This window comes from Oncorhynchus gorbuscha, linkage group LG11 (assembly GCF_021184085.1).
Source record: "Oncorhynchus gorbuscha isolate QuinsamMale2020 ecotype Even-year linkage group LG11, OgorEven_v1.0, whole genome shotgun sequence".
Lineage (NCBI taxonomy): Eukaryota > Metazoa > Chordata > Actinopteri > Salmoniformes > Salmonidae > Oncorhynchus > Oncorhynchus gorbuscha.
The window spans coordinates 78,007,550-78,026,731 of record NC_060183.1 but is presented as its reverse complement, the minus strand read 5'-3'; the positions used below and the strand labels follow the sequence as shown (position 1 = coordinate 78,026,731).

Sequence of the window (19,182 nt, the reverse complement as noted above, 5' to 3'; positions counted from 1 at the left end):
TACTTTGAAGATGTCCATAGTCTTTATTGTAAAAGAATTGTGGGGGAAATATTTGTTATTTTAAATAGACCTTGGAGTATTGTAGAGTATGTTGGAAAAGAGGATAGAATGTTTTTCACAGATCAATTCACATTTTGAAATAATTGAATTGTAGAATTCATCTGCTGCTATGCTTATTCAAAAATTTCTCCAGATTCTCACTGAACAGTCTGCAAGTATTTGGGAATTGAATGAGTTTCTGGCATTATGCATTTTATACGCATTTGTAAACATATGATATGGATGGAGTTGTCTGGAGGATTTTGAATTGTTGCTATGGGCTTGTTGTCTGTTTTGATACTGTTAGCTTCCTTAGTGATACAGCACTGCACCATTTCAGAGATGATGATGTTGGCTGAATAATAAATACATAATAAATGACATGACAGTTTGACTATAATAAGACAATTCTATCATCTATCATTGCTACACAACACCAACGACAAATCAAACATGAACTTGTTTTATTTTTATGGCTAAGCATGTTGAGCTGTTTACTGATTTGACATGAAGTAATATTATACATTATATATGATTATATATTTGACACAAAAAAAAATGATTATTAGTGATTTACTTTGTATTAAAAACTGGGTGGTTCGACCCCTGAATGGTGATTGGCTGAAAGCCGTGGTATACCACAGGTATGACAAAACATTTATTTTTACTGCTCTAATTATGTCGGTAACCAGTTTATAACAGCAATAAGTCACCTCGGGGGGTTTGTGGTATATGGCCAATATACCAAGACTAAGGGCTGTATCCAGGCACTCAGCGTTGCGTCGTGTGCAAGAACAGCCTTTAGCCATGGTATATTGGTCATATACCACACCCCCTAGGCCCTTATTGCTTAAATCTAAAATGTATCAATATGTGAAAGTTTACTAGTTAAAGCTGCAGATGCTGATGGATAGTACAGAATGGATCCATCCCATTAGTTAAGTCTGCTTCAGAATGGTTTGAGAAGTGTTCAGCTGCTCCAGTATGGTCTTAGACCCCGCAGCCAGCCACGTAGGACCTCAGGTCCTGATTCTGACAGTGAAGGCGCCAAGCCACCCTAAAATGTACACACACCATCATGTTCATATTTGATATTTGGACATTACATATCAGATATAAGACAACAGAACATAATGTGGAATTGAAGAATGATAGAAGACTTGGAAACGGTTTACATTACGTACCATGCCCCGATTCCGTTCGGGTCCAACACCACACGCTTGGCACAACGGATCGCCACTGTGAGGTCATCAGTTAGCAGCTCTGTCAGAAGTAAGAGGAAGGGAAACCTTTAGTCAAAGTACCGTACGGGAAACAGGAGGAACCAAAAGCTTAGAAAAACAACAACAACAACAGCAGCAGATTACTGTACAATGAAACAATGCAGGGAAGTTGGGTCAGGGTTTAGGATAGAGAAGTAGGCCTACCGGGAGCCCCAGTGTCTGTTTATTCTCATTTTGACTGTATTCAAATGTAACATCCGAATTATGTAAGATCAACATTATAGTGCCTTCAGAAAGTATTAATACCCCTTGACCTTTTACACATTTCGTTGTGTTTTTTTGTTGTGTGATTTAAGACACACATTTTTGTTGTTTGATTTAAGTAAAAACTGTAATTATGTCACTCAGGAAAATGAGTCTTCTTGGTAAGCAACTCCGGTGTATGTTTGGCCGACTGAAAGGTATATTTGTCTCCCAGTGTTACGTATACGCTGGGAGTCGGAAAGCAGGTGCAGAAGGTGAGTTTAATACGGAACAGATACAAAAGAACAAACATGGGAAGCGTACTGAACGTGAGAGACAATCAATAACACCTAAGGACTGATGAAAACAGAGGCTAAATAAAGGGGAAGTAATAAGGGATGTGATTAGGATTTTCCTTCAGGCTTTTTCCTGTGTTTAGCTCTTTTCTGTTTCTTTTTATCCTAAAAAAACTCCCTAGTCCTTGCCAATGACAAGCATACCCATAACATGATGCTGCCATCACCATGCTTGAAAATATGAAGAGTGGTACTCAGTGATGTGTTGTGTTGGATTTCCCCCAAAAATAACACTTTGTATTCAGGGCATAAAGTGAATTATTTTCCACATTGTAGTATTACTTTAGTGCCTTATTGCAAACAGGATGCATGTTTTAGAATATTTTTATTCTGTACAGACACCTTCTTTTCATTCTGTCATTTAGGTTAGTATTGTGGAGCAACTACAATGTTGTTGATTCATCCTCAGTTTTCACAGCCATTAAACTCTGTAACTTATTAAAGTCACCATTGGACTCACTGAGCGATTTCCTTCCTCTCCGGCAACGGAGTTAGGAAGGAGGCTTGTATCTTTGTAGTGAATGGGTGTATAGATACACAATCCAACATATAATTAATAACTTCCCCATGTTCAAAGGGATAATCCATGTCTGCTTTTTATTTATTTTTAACCATCTACCAATAGGTACCCTTCTTTGCGAGGCATTTGGAAAACCTTCTTGGTGTTTGTGGTTGAATCTGTGTTTGAAATTCGCTGGTCAACTGAAGGACCTTACAGATAATTGTATGTGTGGGGGTACAGAGCTGGGGTAGTTATTCAAAAATCATGTTAAACACTATTATTGCACACAATTTATGTGACTTGTTAAGCAAATTTGCACTCCAAAATGTGTAAAAATGTCTTAAAACATAACTATACTTTGACATTATGCGGTATTGTGTGTGTAGGCCAGTGACACTAAATCTCTATTTAATCGATTTAAATTCAGGCTGTAACACAACGAAATAAGTGGAATAAGTCAAGGGGTACACTGCCAATAGCCCTCAACCGGGCACATTTCTTGTCAAAAGTAATTATCTATGTACGAGATGCCATTCGGTAGACAGGCTACTCACGGTCACAGCGGATACCACAGACGTTCTTAGCCCCCGGGGTACGTCCGTCGTCACACCAGTAGCGGCTGTTGATCTGGAAGATGCCATAGTCGGTGGAGCCGTCGGTGTTGCGGTTGGTGGCCTGGGTATTGTAGCTCGACTCCCATTTAGACAGACAGACCCCTTAGAGGACATATAGTCACGCGGTGGATTATCCTCAGTGTAAGGTTAGCTATGGTAAGATATTTTTTGGAGCTCAGAAACATACAACCATATGCACACACACACACACACACACATCCTCAAAGACCACGATCAAGTATATTATCACTCACAGTTGGGCAGGCTGTTTCCAGCGTAGCCATCCATTCCGGATGCCTTCAGCGCTCTGGCCAGCTCACATCTGTCATACACCTTAGCACTGGCCACAGCCACAAGCAGGAGAACAACAACAGCTCTCATTCTGAACAGACAGACAGCTAGGTCTAATGGTTTGGATGAAAATAAGTCTCTAAAAGTGTGACCAAGTCAACTTCAGCTTTCCTTATAAAGGCTCGGGATGAAAGAAAGAGACATTGATATCGCACTATTTACACAATAGAAATGTGCCAATAGCTTCTGCAAAAAATAGTGGTTGTGAAACTGAGGGTTTTCCCATTTAACCTTTTGTTAGGCAGACTTTATTTGCTCATGATTTAGATTTAGATACAGTAGATACAGTAGTGGGTATTATGCATAGTAGATGCATAGTGGGTATTTTTTAAGACAAAGGCATTCACTGTTTAAAAATTGCATATTGAGTATCATCATTATGCCCAGTAGATTAGATTTAAGTTACTGTATTTTTCAATATCATCATTATGCCCAATATATCAAATCAAATAAACTTTTATTGGTAGCATACACTGATTTGCAGATGTTCAGTGAAATGCTTGTGTTTCTAGCTCCAACAGTGTAGTAATACCTAGCAATTCAAAATATTGAAAAAACAATACACACATAATCCAGAAAAACCATACATTCTGAAATATCAGAATGAGCAATGTCAGAGACCGGAATAGAAATATAAGTACACATAATGGCAGGTAGTCTAGCGGTTATGAGTGTTGGGCCAGTAACTGAAAGGTCGCTGGTTCGATTCCCTGAGCCTACTTGGTAAAAGTCAAGGTGCCCTTGAGCAAGGCACTTAACTCTAATTGCTCTGGATAAGAGCATCTGTTAAATACAGTATATGAATAGAAAAGGCTTGTACAGCAGTAGTTATATAGGAAAAGCCATGATTAGAATACAGTAAATACACAAAAAAACAATGTAAATTTGATTAATGTAACCAGTGTTCATTGATTGTTTTGCTCTATAACCTGTTAGTTCACGTGCCTTGCAGACTAGTAAACAACTACTGATTTAGAACCACCGAGATTTACTGCAGGTCACAAAGCAAACAGGAGTTGCCTCAACTATTCCAGCACCATTTCAACATCATCAAATCACCTCTGCTTAGTATAATACAGTGACAACAAAAAAGTACCAAAAGCAATTTAGTCCAATCAACATATGCTAAATATGATCTGGAAGTTCATGGTTTTGATTTCTGTTTGTCTCTGTGTGTTTGTGGAAGTAGAAAAAAAATGCCATCCTCCTTTCTTTCATGTTGACGAAACAGTCTATGACTCTGTCATACAGTGCACGCTTTTATTTTTTTGTTGCCCTAGGCTACCTGGGTAAAATGCTTGCTCGCTAGCCTAACAACGTTAGCTAGTTAACAGTAGCCTTCTACATCTAGCTACATATTGAACTTCCATCCTCTCAGTCCAGAGACACAATGTATTTTATGGTTGGATCAAAATCGCCTTTATAATCTCCAGTAAGGAGAATAAAGAAAAATCACCATTTCTCCACCTATCTCCATTTATGGCTAATATAGGAAGGGGACTTTTTGCTATCTAGCTTGCTACTAGAGGACAACAACACAACAAGATGCAACAATTCAAGCTGTTTCTGTCGATTACATATTTCTCTGTGATAGGAGTGAAGCCAAATCGAAACTGACTTCCCTTTTGAAACATGCTGACTTCCCTACGACATTCTAGCTTCTGTGTTATCTGAGAAAATGGGCATGTTACTTTCGCCCTGTGTTACTTTCGTGCGACAAAGCTCTTAAAAGAAAATGAGGAAAAAAACAGAGAATGGACTTTACCTACCGTGCATTCGGAAAGTATTCAGACCCCTGACCTTCTCAAAATGTTGCTACATTACAGCTTTGTTCTAAAATGGATTAAATACATTTTTTCCCTCATACATATACACACAATAACCCATAATGACAAAGCAAACACAGGTTTTTAGAAATGTTTGCAAATGTATTAAAAATAAAATAAATCCTTGAGATGATCCCACAACTTGATTGGAGTCCACTTGTGGTAAATTCAGTTGATTGGATATGATTTAGAGTTCCTCTGTGGAGATGGGAGAATCTTGCAAAAGGACAACCATCTCTGCAGCACTCCACCAATCAGGCCTTTATGGTAGATTGGCAAGACGGAAGCCGCTCCTCAGTAAAAAGCACATGACAACATGCTTGGAGTTTGCCAAAAGGCACCTAAAGACTCAGACCATGAGAAACAAGATTCTCTGGTCTGATGAAACCAATATTGAACTCTCTGGCCTGAATGCCAAGCGTCACGTCTGGAGGAAACCTGACACCATCCCTATGGTGAAGCATGGTGGTGGCTTCATCATGCTGTGGGTATGTTTTTCAGTGGCAGGGACTGGGAGACTAGCCAGGATAGAGGGAAAGATGGACGGAGCAAAGCACAGAGAGATCCTTGATTAAAACCTGCTCCAGAGCGCTCAGGACCTCAGACTGGGGGGAAGGTTCACCTTCCAACAGGACAACGTCCCTAAGCACACAGCCAAGACAATGCAGGAGTGGCTTTGGGACAAGTCTCTGAATATCTTTGAGTGGCCCAGCCAGAGCCCGGACTTGAACCTGATCGACCATCTCTGTAGAGACCTGAAAATAGCTGTGCAGAGACACTCCCCATCCAACCTGACAGAGCTTGAGAGGATCTGCAGAGAAGAATTGGAGAAACTCCCCAAATACAGGTGTGCCAAGCTTGCAGCGTCATACCCAAGAAGACTTGAGGCTGTAATCGCTGCCAAAGGTGCTTCAACAAAGTACTGAGTAACGGGTCTGAATACTTATGCAAATGTGATATGAGTTTTGTATTTTTTTATAGATTTGCACACAAAAATCTAAGTTTTTGCTTTGGCATTAAGGGTGTAGATTGATGAGGGGGAAAAAACTATTGACTCCATTTTAGAATAAAAAATAAAAAAAATTAAATGTCACTTTTATTTAACTAGGCAAATCAGTTATTCGAAGTAGGGTGTCTGTAGTTACGCCGCTAACACTGAGACACAGTGCCTTAGACCGCTGCGCCACTCGGGAGCCCAGAATAAGGCTGCAACATAACAAAATGTGGAAAAAGTCAAGGGGTCTGAATACTTTCTGAATGCACTGTGGAATTTATCCTATTGTTTTTACCAATAAAAACTCCACTTTGTCCATGACAGCCAACATAACACACCCCTTCTTACATGTGTCTCTTGGGTCAATCCTCTCCAGGTGAACTGATATCCCGTCTATATAGACAAGTTATAGTTACTCGTTGTGTATGTTTATTGTTATTTATTATTACCTGTTATTAGCAATCATGTGACGAATAGAATATGATTTGATTTTGGAAAGTGTGTTGACAACCTGACCCCGGTGCAGCTCTCTAATGCTGATTAATTCAGAGAAAAAAACGAATTGTCCATGCCCCCAAGACGATGATCTTGGACCAGTTTTGCATTTTCCCTACTAATGATTAAGTTTAGGATTGGTGCACCCCTTCAATCTTACTTTAGTGGACCCTTCTTCAGCGGATTAAAAAGGAACAACAGTGAAATGTGATAAAGTTAGAGACAGACAACACTTTTTCGCTAATACAGGTGTTACATACCAAACGGCACCCTTTTCCATACGTAGTGCACTACTTTTGACCAGAGGCCTATGGGCCCTTGACAAAAGTGTGCAATATTTAGGGAATAGGGTGCCATTTGGGATGCAGCTTGAGGCACAAGTTTGTCTTTGAGGAGGAACACCTTGTTGAGCTCGCTCATAAGACCTTGTACAACTATCCCATTATGGGATTAATTGCTAATCAGGGGTGCGTTCAGTTCGCTTGAACGTTTGAAGAACAGTTTGTACTGAACGACACGTTTTCTCAAAACATTCTTGAACAGACCGAGATACGTTTGCTCCGTTCAGTGGGTATGCCGGGGAGTGGCTTGAAGCAACAAGTGACATATTTAATTTAAAAAATGTTAATTAAATATGTATTTATTATTATTATTATATATTATATTATATATATAATATATACATATATAATATATTCTTCTTATTATATTATTATTATTTATATTATTATAAATTTAAATATTTAATTATATTTTAATATTTAAACCTCGCCTCATTTTTCAACTGGTCGTTCAGTACAGCACCGACTACACTCAATTTAACATTCTATTACGTTTTTCTGTACTGAACGCAGCCTAGGTGATTTTCTGGGGTAAAGTACCACTGGCCAGAAATCAGTGATTTCAAATAGTATTTGAACCCAGGTCTGCTGGACACATAGTTCTCCATTCAACACATGACAGTAAAGAGCACCATCTCATGATTATACACTTCTGGTCTTTCTCAACTCTGTAATTCACCAAGCACCAAAATTGTGACATTTTTGGAAAGATCACCTTCTTCTTTTCTTCCAGACATGCAAAACAACAGCTAGGCAGGGTATTGGTCCAGACAGTACATTTACACTGAGTGTACAAAATATTAAGAACACCTTTCTAATATTGAGTTGCACCTCATTTTGCCCTCAGAACAGTCTCAATTCCCCCGGGGCATGGACTCCAGAAGGTGTCAAAAGCGTTCCACAGGGATGCTGGCCCATGTTGACTCCAATGCTTCCCACAGTTGTGTCAAGTTGGCTGGATGGTTCAAAGGCACTTAAATATTTTGTCTTGCCCATTCACCCTCTGAATGGTACACATACAAAATCCATGTCTCGGTTGTCTCAAGGCTTAAAAATCCTTCTTTAACCTGTCCCCTCCCCTTCCTCTACACTGACTGAAGTGGATTTAACAGGTGATATCAATGAGGGATCATAGCTTTCACCTGGGAAGTAGATCCTCTACTTCCAACTTGTTTAAATTTACTAACATCATATATGGAAGTAGTTTAGTTCCTAAAGGGGCAAAATAAAATGTAAAAAATGTTTAAAAAATAAATAATAATCCTGATCTGTCTTATATCTCTGAGATATAGGACAGACACTTCAAAACAAAGTTCTGTATTTTTTGGGGGACTATCTGTTATTCAATCTATTAATCTGTTATTCAACATCTCATTCCAAAATCATGGGCATTAATATGGAGTTGGTCCTCCCCTTTGCTGCTATAACAGTCTTCTGGGAAGGCTTGTCTGAACATTACTGCTGGGTCTTGCTTCCATTCAGCCATGAGCATTGCTGAGGTCGCTCACTAATATTGGGTGATTACACAGTTGGTGTTCCAATTAATCCCAAAGGTGTTCAAAGGGACTGAGGTCAGGGCTCTGTGCAGGCCAGTCAAGTTCTTCCACACGTATGGAGCTCACATTGTGCATTATTATTTATTATTATTTACCTAGGCAAGTCAGTTAAGAACAAATTCTTATTTTCAATGACGGCCTAGGAACAGTGGGTTAACTGCCTGTTCAGGGGCAGAACGACAGATTTGTACCTTGTCAGCTCGGGGATCTGAACTTGCAACCTTTCGGTTACTAGTCCAACTCTCTAACCACTAGGCTACCCTGCCGCCCCAATGCATGGGGGCATTGTCATGCTGAAACTGGAAAGGGCCTTCCCCAAACTGTTGCCACAAAGTTGGAAGCATAGAATCGTCTCAAATGTCATTGTAAGCTGAAGCGTTAAGATTTCCCTTCACTGGAACGAAGGGGCCTAGCCCGAACCATAAAAAACTGCCCCAGACCATTATTCCTCATCCACCAAACTTTACAGTTGCATGGCTGTGTGCTCGATTTTATACACCGGTCAGCAACAGGTGTGGCTGAAATAGCTGAATCCACTAATTTGAAGGGCTGTCCACATAGTTTTGTATATATAGTGTATGTAAAGAAACAAGGGTGAAGTTGCACCTAGACACTGATCTTGAGTCAGTTTGGCATTTCCCTCACTAATGATTAAGGTTAGGATTAGGGGAGGGGAAGCTGATAATAGATTCTCACCTAGAGTGAACTTCCCCGAGAGCTGAAACATTTCTCCCTCTTGTGGAAATATGGAGGAGCTCAGAACACAAAGAGCAGATACTGTAACACAAGCCACCTATCAGCAGTCTGTAACACAAGCCACCTATCAGCAGTCTAACACAAGCCACCTATCAGCAGTCTGTAACACAAGCCACCTATCAGCAGTCTGTAACACAAGCCACCTATCAGCAGTCTGTAACACAAGCCACCTATCAGCAGTCTGTAACACAAGCCACCTATCAGCAGTCTGTAACACAAGCCACCTATCAGCAGTCTGTAACACAAGCCACCTATCAGCAGTCTGTAACACAAGCCACCTACTGTATCAGCAGTCTGCCTGTCAATTAATTTGACCTCTCGTCAGAGACCAAATTTGACATCACCACATGTGGTTTGACACTACTAATGTCTCTCAAGACGTGCTCTATAAGTACCTTCTCTGCCATGTTCCATTCGGGTTTAAATGATTACAACTGATTTATCTACAAATACAGTCAAGAGTTGAATTGAGCAAATAGTGCTTTCCACTGGCAGACACGAAGCTTGTAGGTTTTAAGAAAAAGGCATTACAGAAAACATAATGTCGGGGAAAGCATCTTTATAAAACGTTCTAGGGAACAACCGTTTAATCTGTCACATCCCATCCCATAATAATTACAGCACTTCTGAAACAATCTTACGGATCCCGTCCCGATGACATTTGAGAACTGTTTCTTATTTGCTCATAAAAAAAATGGAGACACACACGTCCTATAGCGTAGTAGTGTTTTAATAACAATGTCAAGTGAAAGATCATAAAACGTAAGTCAGTCGCATTGCAGGGCATAAATAGACACAGTAGAAAACAAAACAAATGCTTTTACGTAGCTAAAACTACAGTATACAAGCGGTGTGAAAGATTTGACCAGAAAGTCAAAATGACAAACCTTTTGTAGGAATAAAATGACAAAGTTCCACACAAGCCTATGAACATGAAGTCAAAATGAGTCACTGAAAAGCACTGTTGACCTGCGATGCAACTTCCTTGTTCCATTGTTGTGGTTAATGGTCATGCAGGAAAATATCACGTTTCAACCCACATTGTAATCATGAAGACAATGCTTTACTGTGAACATCGAGGGCCGGTTTCCAGATCACAGATTAAGAACAGTCCTGGCCTAAAAACCATGTTCCATGGAGATGCTCTATTAAATGGGCATCTCAGTCCAGAATTACTGTAACCTATTATTAATTCCCATAATGCATTGGATATTCCTGTTTAGAACTGACACAGTCTTACAATATCTTGCATTGTATGGCATATTAAAACATGTGTTGTTCAAGTAGCATTTTCCTTCATGACGGCCAAAGTAAAACTGTTAATTTCTACTGTATACTATTAATATGATGCGGTACGAACACTGTTAAGGTTAAACTGTTAAATCAACACATTCTAAACATCACAACTAAGAAGCCACCAAAAATTCACTGCAAACACAGTCACATCTGTGAGCAAATTGTTGACGGTTATTGATAATACCGAATATATTTCACCAAAGAACATTTCCAAGTGTTTGGTGAAAACATATCACCGTTAAGAGTTTTTATCTTTAGCTGCTGTTGTGATCCGCACCCTTCAGTAAGTACACATCACCGTTCCTACGTCGGGTTAAGGTGCCTTTAAGTGTCCACTCCAGGTAAACATAGCCTATATGCAACATACTGCCATTTTTATATTAAACCAATATCTTCCATGACTTCAGATAAATTACAACTAGAAATAAAAAATGATATAAAAATAAATAATGATATAGTTACATTAAACACCTTTTTTTAAATGGAAATACAGATTAAGCAATTTCTGTAAACCTATTTAGAGTGAAGACAGACAGGTGACTAACCCTAACCCATGAACCATCTAGAAGGGTCCAATAACCTTTTACTCAAACTACACTGACACAAACACAATGGAGAACACACAGAGGAGATGGATGTGCACTTCCTAACTTTGAAAATATTTCCTTGTATGGTTTTTGGAGGTTATTTTCTTGTCCTATGACACAAAGAGGTTAGCGTGGAAAAGAGCATGATGACAAAGAGCTTAAACCCATAATAGTAGAATTTGAAAGTCACACCAAACCATATAAAGCATGTTGTGGCATATACATGTACACTGAGTGTACAAAACATTATGAACACCTGGTCTTTCATGACAGACTGACCAGGTGAATCCAGGTGAAAGCTATGATCCCTTATTGATGTAACTTGTTAAATCCACTTCAATCAGTGTAGATGAAAGGGAGGGGACAGATTAAAGAAGGATTTTTAAGCCTTGAGACAATTGAGGAATGGACTGTGTATGTGTGCCATTGAAAGGGTGAATGGGCAAGACAAAAGATTTAAGTGCCTTTAAATGGGGTATGGTAGTATGTGCCAGGTGTACCGGTTTGTGTTAGGAACTGCAACGCTGCTGGGTTTTTCCACGCTTAACAGTTTCACGTGTGTATCAAGAATGGTCCACCACCCCAAGGACATCCAGCCAACTTGACACAACTGTGGGAAGCATTGGAGTCATCATGGGCCAGTATCCCTGTGGAACGCTTTTGACACCTTCTAGAGTCCACACCCTCAACGAATTGAGGCTGTTCTGAGGGCAAAAGGGGGTGCAACTCAATATTAGGAAGGTGTTCTTAATATGTTGTACACTCAGTGTAAACGTCTGGACCAATACCCTGCCTAGCTGTAGTTTTGCATGTCTGGAGGAAAGGAAGGTGATCTTTCCAAAAAATGTCACAATTTTGGTCGCTTGGTGAATTACAGTATTCAGAAAGACCAGAATTGTAGTCATGAGATGGTGCACTTTACTAATATTGAGTTATCAACACATGACAGTAAAGTGTCCTTAATGTTTCGTTCACTCAGTGTATAGTTACAATTGCAAGTCATATGGCTTATGATAGTCTCTTACCAATGACAATTTACCTATCAGATAATTTATATCATGCAAATGATTTTGTTATGAGGGCATTATGTCAGGGCTACTTCAAGTAAGGTGTTCTCCAAGATTACGCCTCAAAATGATTGTCACGTGTCCTACGAAACCCCAAATAGATCATATTACAATGTGGTCAAGTTTTCCCAGGGCACCCCAAAATAATCCTCCTTTGGTTTCCATAGCTACGGTACGTGTTTCACGTGCTCTACACACCTTTATGAAGGGGTGGCAAAAACATCAAACTAAATTGATAACCTTTTACTCAGGCTAAAACACCCATCCCTCCCATTCAGGAAATTAAAATGAAAAGAATGACTGTGATTCAGAATGATGGACACAACGTCTAGATGCAGAAAATCTGGAATCTCCTAATTCAACTCCTCACCCCTGCTGAGGATTCAGTCTGACTGGGAGAAATGGAGAGAGGGGATTAATTCTGTATATAAGGAGCTAATCTCACCTCAGGCACTCTGACGGTAAGCCTCTCCCCCACAAATCCTCTTAGAGCAGCAATCAGCAGTTGAAGCAATAACAAAGCATTTCCCCCGCCCCCGTTTCGGTAAAAAGCGGAGGGATGGGGCTGTAGAAATGTAACCACACTCAAATTCAGATATGAATGCAAGGACTGACCACCAATGATAGGAAAATTATAGTTTGAACCATGTTTTGAGGATATATATATAGTGTTTGTTTATATTTACTGTTTACAAACAGTGGAGTAAAACAAGAATATATTTTAAGTTCTGATGGGCTACGACAGTTCAAGTAAAGCTCATGAGGCATTTAAAAGTTATATTCTTCAAGAATCAATGAGTATCATCAATTTATAAGTCCAAAAATGGATGCAGTAAGTGCAGATTGCCCCTTTACAGGATTCTGTTTTAAATAACCTTTTGATTGTGTAACAGTCAGTGGTTTACATTAAACCCACATTTCCCTGGTGCTTGGCAAGAGCAAAATAGTAGTGTAGCGGAGTGAGCTTTCACACACAATTTATTTTATTTTATTTAACTAGGCAAGTCAGTTAAGAAACAAATTCTTATTTACAATGATGGCCTAGGAACAGTTGTGTTAACTGTCTTGTTCAGGGGCAGAATGACAGACTTTGTTTTACCTTGTCAGCTCGGGGATTTGGTCTAACACTCTAACCACTAGGCTACATGCCGCCCCTATACATCCACACACATACAGACATACAGTAGCTTACATACAGTACTGCTGGGGCTAATGCTAATTGCTATGGATGTATAGCGCAGTACTGTTTTGGCTAATTGCTATGGACGTATAGCGCAGTACTGCTGGAACTTATGCTAATTGTTATGGATGTAAAGTGCAGTACTGCTGGGGCTAATGCTAATTGGTATGGATGTAAAGTGCAGTACTGCTGAGGCTAATGCTAATTGCTATGGATGTATAGTGCAGTACTGCTGGGGTTAATGCTAATTGCTATGAATGTAGAGTGCAGTGCTGCTGGGGCTAATGCTAATTGCTATGGATGTAGAGTGCAGTGCTGCTGGGGCTAATGCTAATTGCTATGGATGTAGAGTGCAGTGCTGCTGGGGCTAATTCTAATTGCTATGGATGTAGACTGCAGTACTGCTGCGGCTAATGCTAATTGCTATGGATGTATAGTGGTTAAAAAGTAAAGGTGTGCTGTAGGATGCAAGGTCTGTAAAAACATAATATGTCTAACAGTGCAGTCCAATGCAGAAAAAAAGGGGCCAGTTGGAGAGGCATTGGTTACACATCCCTTACCATTTTTAAAAAAGGTGCGCGCGCACACACATACACACACACAGTCAATAAATACGTTTACCAGTTATTGCTAATCCTGACGAACTTCACATTTTTGTATCTAAACAACCCCCGTTTTCAGTGTACTAACTTAACAATTTGTGTTCACTGGATTTTTACGTATACGTAAGCATGCGTCTCATTTCGTCAAGAGACCCGCTTAGTTTGTCACCCTCGCTTCATAATAATAACAAGATTAGTGGTCTCCGCAAGTGTCCCCTTAAAGGACTATCCTATGATCTGAGTAGGGAGAGAAACGCACAGCCGGAAATAGCACCCAAATCCCATGGGAGTGGATGAGAGAACAGGCGGGTGGTGACTCTGGTGTTGCTTCATGTCTTGTTCCTGGTGAACATGCGCTCGCTCCGCAGCGTCAGGTGCTGGAGCTGGAACTGCAGCACCTCTGTGTCGGCCGGAGGCTCCTTGACACTCATTTTGTCCAGGTTGAGGTAGTCCAGGGACTTGGACTGGGCCTTCTTCCCCTTGAGAAGGCAGAGGGGCAGGGGGCCGTGGTGCAGGGCCCTCCCTGGGCCACCCTCCCCTTGGGACAGGGGCCTGAGGTAGGGGTCACCTGAGCTGGGCATGCGCCTACGCCGGCGCCCGTTGACCACGGGGATGTCGTATGGCTGGTAGTAGCGGTTTTTGGCTTTGTAGATGCGCGACGCCCGGTGGATGCCCAGGTCCATGGGTTTGGGGACAGAACTGGGCAAGGCCTCTGATGCTGTTGACGTTGTGGTGGTCGGTGTGGTGATAAGGGTCTTCTCTGGGTTGGGAGACCACTTGTGGGCTAGTTTTAGCAGCTCCTCGCCGGTGGTGAAGCCGACTAGGTAGTTGGAGTCCATGTGGAGAATCTGGAAGCCTGAAACAGTACTTTTGATGGGGGAGCAGGGGGTGCTGGCACAGCGGGGCCTGTCCCCTGTATCGGGTTTCAGCATGGCTTTGACCTCTGCAGCAGCAGGTAGAACAGAGATGGGTGTCCTGGACACGCCACTGACATCCATTTCCATCTTTACCGACATGACCTGACGAGAGATATAAATAAATATATATTTATTAATATATCATATATTTATATATATAACAGACAGACAGACAGACAGACAGACAGACAGACAGACAGACAGACAGACAGACAGACAGACAGACAGACAGACAGACAGACAGACAGACAGACAGACAGACAGACAGACAGACAGACAGACAGACAGACAGACAGACAGACAGACAGACAGACAGACAGACAGACAGACAGACAGACAGACAGACAGACAGACAGACAGACAGACAGACAGACAGACAGACAGACAGACAGACAGACAGACAGACAGACAGACAGACAGACAGACAGACAGACAGACAGACAGACAGACAGACAGACAGACAGACAGACAGACAGACAGACAGACAGACAGACAGACAGACAGACAGACAGACAGACAGACAGACAGACAGACAGACAGACAGACAGACAGACAGACAGACAGACAGACAGACAGACAGACAGACAGACAGACAGACAGACAGACAGACAGACAGACAGACAGACAGAGAGAGAGACGGGGATGAAGAGAGCAAAAACAAAATAATAACTACAAAAGTCATCCTCTTTTTAAAACATTGTTCAAACCATTCTCAGACACATGGTCCACACACTGATACTTTGTAACTGTTTTTTTTTTAAATCAAAATTTATTCAAGAAATTAATTGTTAATGATTGGCCAAGGTGGCAATGGTTTCATCCTTCAGAACACTGTAATAACACTTTGACCTTCCTTTGACCTTGTGGAATTCTCCCAGATGTGAATTAGTCTGACAAATCACATACTGTAGGTCTTTCCATTCATTAACATTTAGAGGAGATCCCATCCACATCTCTTAACCCTCATATACCTTTAAAAGGTGATGACGGAGGCCATCACCTAAAGCTTGCACTCAACCAATGTGTAGCAAGCAGCCCAGCCCTACTAGCTTAAAATTAACATATGGTCATGTGATATTGGATGAGAGAACAGGAGATTGAAATCAGCAGCAGAAAAAAATACCTTTCAGTCCATGAGATGAAAACAAAATCTGGAGCCACAGTAGTATCCAGACATCAAAAACAGAAATGGATAACAAATGCCTGGAAAGCATTAAGACTTCAATAGCTTGTGTTGAGTGCTGTCCAGGAGTGTGGGAAGGGCACGACAAACATATTTAACATACTACTTGGTGAGGAATAGAAAGCTTAATGTGGCTTAATGTTCTAAAACTAATATGTACAAACACTTGCAGTGAAAATCTGCAGTGGTATCCAATCGTCCCTTACAATATTTGTAATATTAATTTTCTTGCATGTGTAATTTCACTCATGCATATTAGATGTCATTGGGAAGAGTATGTGCTTGATATTGATCATGTGGAGGCAGGCAGACCTACAATATAATTACAGTGCAGGTACACGTGTTTACAATGCATTGGTGTGATTGCACATTTGTGTTTTGGTGCTTGTTTGCACAGTGAAATGACATGCAGCTTCCCACATAGTAAGAACCATCACACTAACACTACAGTTTATTTACATACAAATAACAGTAAGTGACCTACTCGTTAATGTCACTGCACCTCCCAATGTAATAACCATGTAAATACATGTTTCTAGGGACACTTCGGTTCATATTAAGTGATAATGCCAGAGAAGCTGGTGTTTGGAGGATATATTGGCACGGTGTTGTTAGGCCCGAGAAGCTGGTGTTTGGAGGATATATTGGCACGGTGTTGTTAGGCCCGAGAAGCTGGTTTTGGAGGATATATTGGCACGGTGTCGTTAGGCCCGAGACGAATGTTTGGAGGATATATTGGCACGGTGTTGTTAGGCCCGAGACGAATGTTTGGAGGATATATTGGCACAGTGTTGTTAGGCCCGATACGAAGTCAAGGTAGCACGAGGGCCGGCAAACCGTGCCAATATATAATCCAAACACCGGCTTCCAGCTGAGGTATATATCATAATATATACAACCATGCATGCAACTGTGGGTGTTTACACTCCAGGTCTATTCCAAAATACATTTAACATAATTGTGAACTAAGTTAATTTCTTATCCCCTTAACACCATTGTGACATTTATGTCTAGGGGAAAAGATAAAGCATTTGATAGGCCTTTAGGCTCGTCTGTTTACACACAGTAGATATTTTTATGGTAATGACAGGCTATTTATAATATCACTAATGCACAGCTTGTGGTGGTTGATGCGCCTCATTCAATCAGTTGAAAGGAGGCCCCATCCTAAAAAAAAAACTCTAGCCAAATAATACTATTGCGTCATGCTTGGCATCTTCATTTTGCTTTCAAATGAGGCCCATGCCCATCCCTGTATGAATTATGGAATTCTATGTTCAAGGCCGTTTAAATGTCAGCGGATAGCAAACTATAATTTATGTTGGCGTCGCAAATTATATAGACATTATTGCAACGTAAATGTTTCCAAGTCATAAATAGATGTCCGTCTGCGCATCCCGTCTCACACACCTGTCATCTGAAATCCATACGCGCTCTCAATAGAACATAGGCTACAAAAGGGATTCGGGCTAATACATTTTTTCACGATAATTTGACGCAGTATTATGAATAAAATACGTTCATTTAAGCTTTAATATAATTATAGAGATATATTAAAACGGCTTTCCCACAACAAAACCATTCGACACAGGCCGGTTTTATCCTGTTTTTCCCCTGCTGGCAGGCTGGAAGGAAAATGTTAGGCAAGAAAGACCACCATGGAACAAAATCAACATGGAGAGATAACATAGAGTTCGTTTTCAACCGTATGCATGGCAAAAAAAAAGCAATCTGCAAAAGCAATCTTAACATAAATATGAATAAAACTGGTGTTATTCATTCCGGGTAGAGCAGTCTGTTGTCCACCATTACAATATGGTGCCATTATATGACTATTCGGTTGATTAAATGTAGTCTATTGAAACAACATCTTTAAATGTAGGTGTTTAATTCGAATAATACATCTCCAAACATGCTAGAACGATAAAACAAGGGAAACAAACCTGTTCAACAGCAAAGCCACCCGACGTTCACGCCTCTTCTTATTTGAGCCAAATCGGAGAGGAAGAGGCAAAACGAGAAGGTTTTACTCCGCCCAAAATCTCTCCACGTTCAGCAAATAATTAATTATTAAGCAAGTGAAGAGTTTTTGTATGGGAGACATTTAGTGTCGAATTTAGTCAATATAAAAAATGCATTTCTATTTTGATACGTGAGGCTTATTTGATCTAATAGAAGTTTCGTAATGCTTAGGCTGTTATGAGTGTACTGACAGTGATGCACGTGACCAGTGGTGACACGTCATTCAGAACAGGTTGGGGCAGAGCCGCACATTTTCAGCAAAATAAAATAAATATATACTTTACATATTATTTTGACATTCATACGTGTCACATATCAGTTTTCAAACAATGTAAAAAAATATATATATATATCATCGAGTTAATAAAGCCACGTGCAAACAGGTGTTTCAGCCGAGCTCAGTGCTTTCTGTAGTGGTGGGTTAAACCAGCAGAAAATAAGAGCATTGCTCTGTGATTGGCTCAGTGTTCTGTCACTCATGGGGACACCATGTCACAGGCCAAGTCCAAATTCTTAGTAAGGGTAGACATAACATATTTAAGCCCTTTGGGTCCTGCCATAGAGGAAGGCTCAAGGTCATTGGCCACAGATAAAATGACGTCAAATCATGGTATATGTACATTAGTATTGATTGGACTGATCATGTGAAAAATATTAGCTAGCAGTCATCAGGAATCAAGTTGACAATCTACTAGCAAATCCTTTATAATCCTTGTCATATGAAGATAAATAATGAAGAGAAATTCTAGATAAAACGTATCCGTGCTCATCGGCCATTGGACATAAACATTACACAACAAGTTGGAAATCGCAAATTCAACAATGAGTGGTTTGTAAGGAATCAGTGGCTAACTGTAAGCATTGCAAAGCAATCATTAGCCTGCTATTCAGTGGAGTGGCTGTGTGGATTTTTTCCAAGTTCCCACTATAAATCCATAGAATGCCAGACTTTGATGAAAGTTTGATGACAACATTTGCCCTCACAGGACTGCCATGCCACCTTCCTGTTTAAGTGAGAACAGCACAAGACGA

The 19,182-nt window shown here is 40.5% G+C and overlaps 2 protein-coding genes across 2 annotated transcripts; both read right to left on the bottom strand.

Moving 5' to 3' along the window:
* Window positions 1-486: 486 nt before the first annotated feature.
* On the bottom strand, window positions 487-3,474 carry LOC123989516 (lysozyme C II). Its single transcript, XM_046290587.1, has 4 exons — window positions 3,232-3,474; window positions 2,918-3,079; window positions 1,224-1,302; window positions 487-1,096 (listed from the first exon to the last, which is right to left on the bottom strand). Exons 1-4 carry the CDS (start codon window positions 3,356-3,358, stop codon window positions 1,030-1,032), a joined length of 435 nt encoding a protein of 144 aa, XP_046146543.1. The 5' UTR covers window positions 3,359-3,474; the 3' UTR covers window positions 487-1,029.
* Window positions 3,475-12,480: 9,006 nt separating this feature from the next.
* Window positions 12,481-18,331, bottom strand: macir (macrophage immunometabolism regulator). Its single transcript, XM_046290586.1, has 2 exons — window positions 18,072-18,331; window positions 12,481-15,047 (listed from the first exon to the last, which is right to left on the bottom strand). The coding sequence occupies exon 2, from the start codon at window positions 15,042-15,044 to the stop codon at window positions 14,358-14,360; it is 687 nt and encodes a 228-aa protein (XP_046146542.1). The 5' UTR covers window positions 15,045-15,047; window positions 18,072-18,331; the 3' UTR covers window positions 12,481-14,357.
* Window positions 18,332-19,182: the final 851 nt, after the last annotated feature.

Bases quoted from the DNA above. Each gene is read 5' to 3' on its own strand.
- LOC123989516 (XM_046290587.1), bottom strand. From the start codon at position 3,358: ATGAGAGCTGTTGTTGTTCTCCTGCTTGTGGCTGTGGCCAGTGCTAAG. The intron at 3,080-3,231 runs GTGAGTGATAAT...ATGTCCTCTAAG, and splicing joins TGGAAACAGCCTGCCCAACT to GGGTCTGTCTGTCTAAATGG. The intron at 1,097-1,223 runs GTACGTAATGTA...TGTACATTTTAG, and splicing joins CCGAACGGAATCGGGGCATG to GGTGGCTTGGCGCCTTCACT.
- macir (XM_046290586.1), bottom strand. From the start codon at position 15,044: ATGTCGGTAAAGATGGAAATGGATGTCAGTGGCGTGTCCAGGACACCC.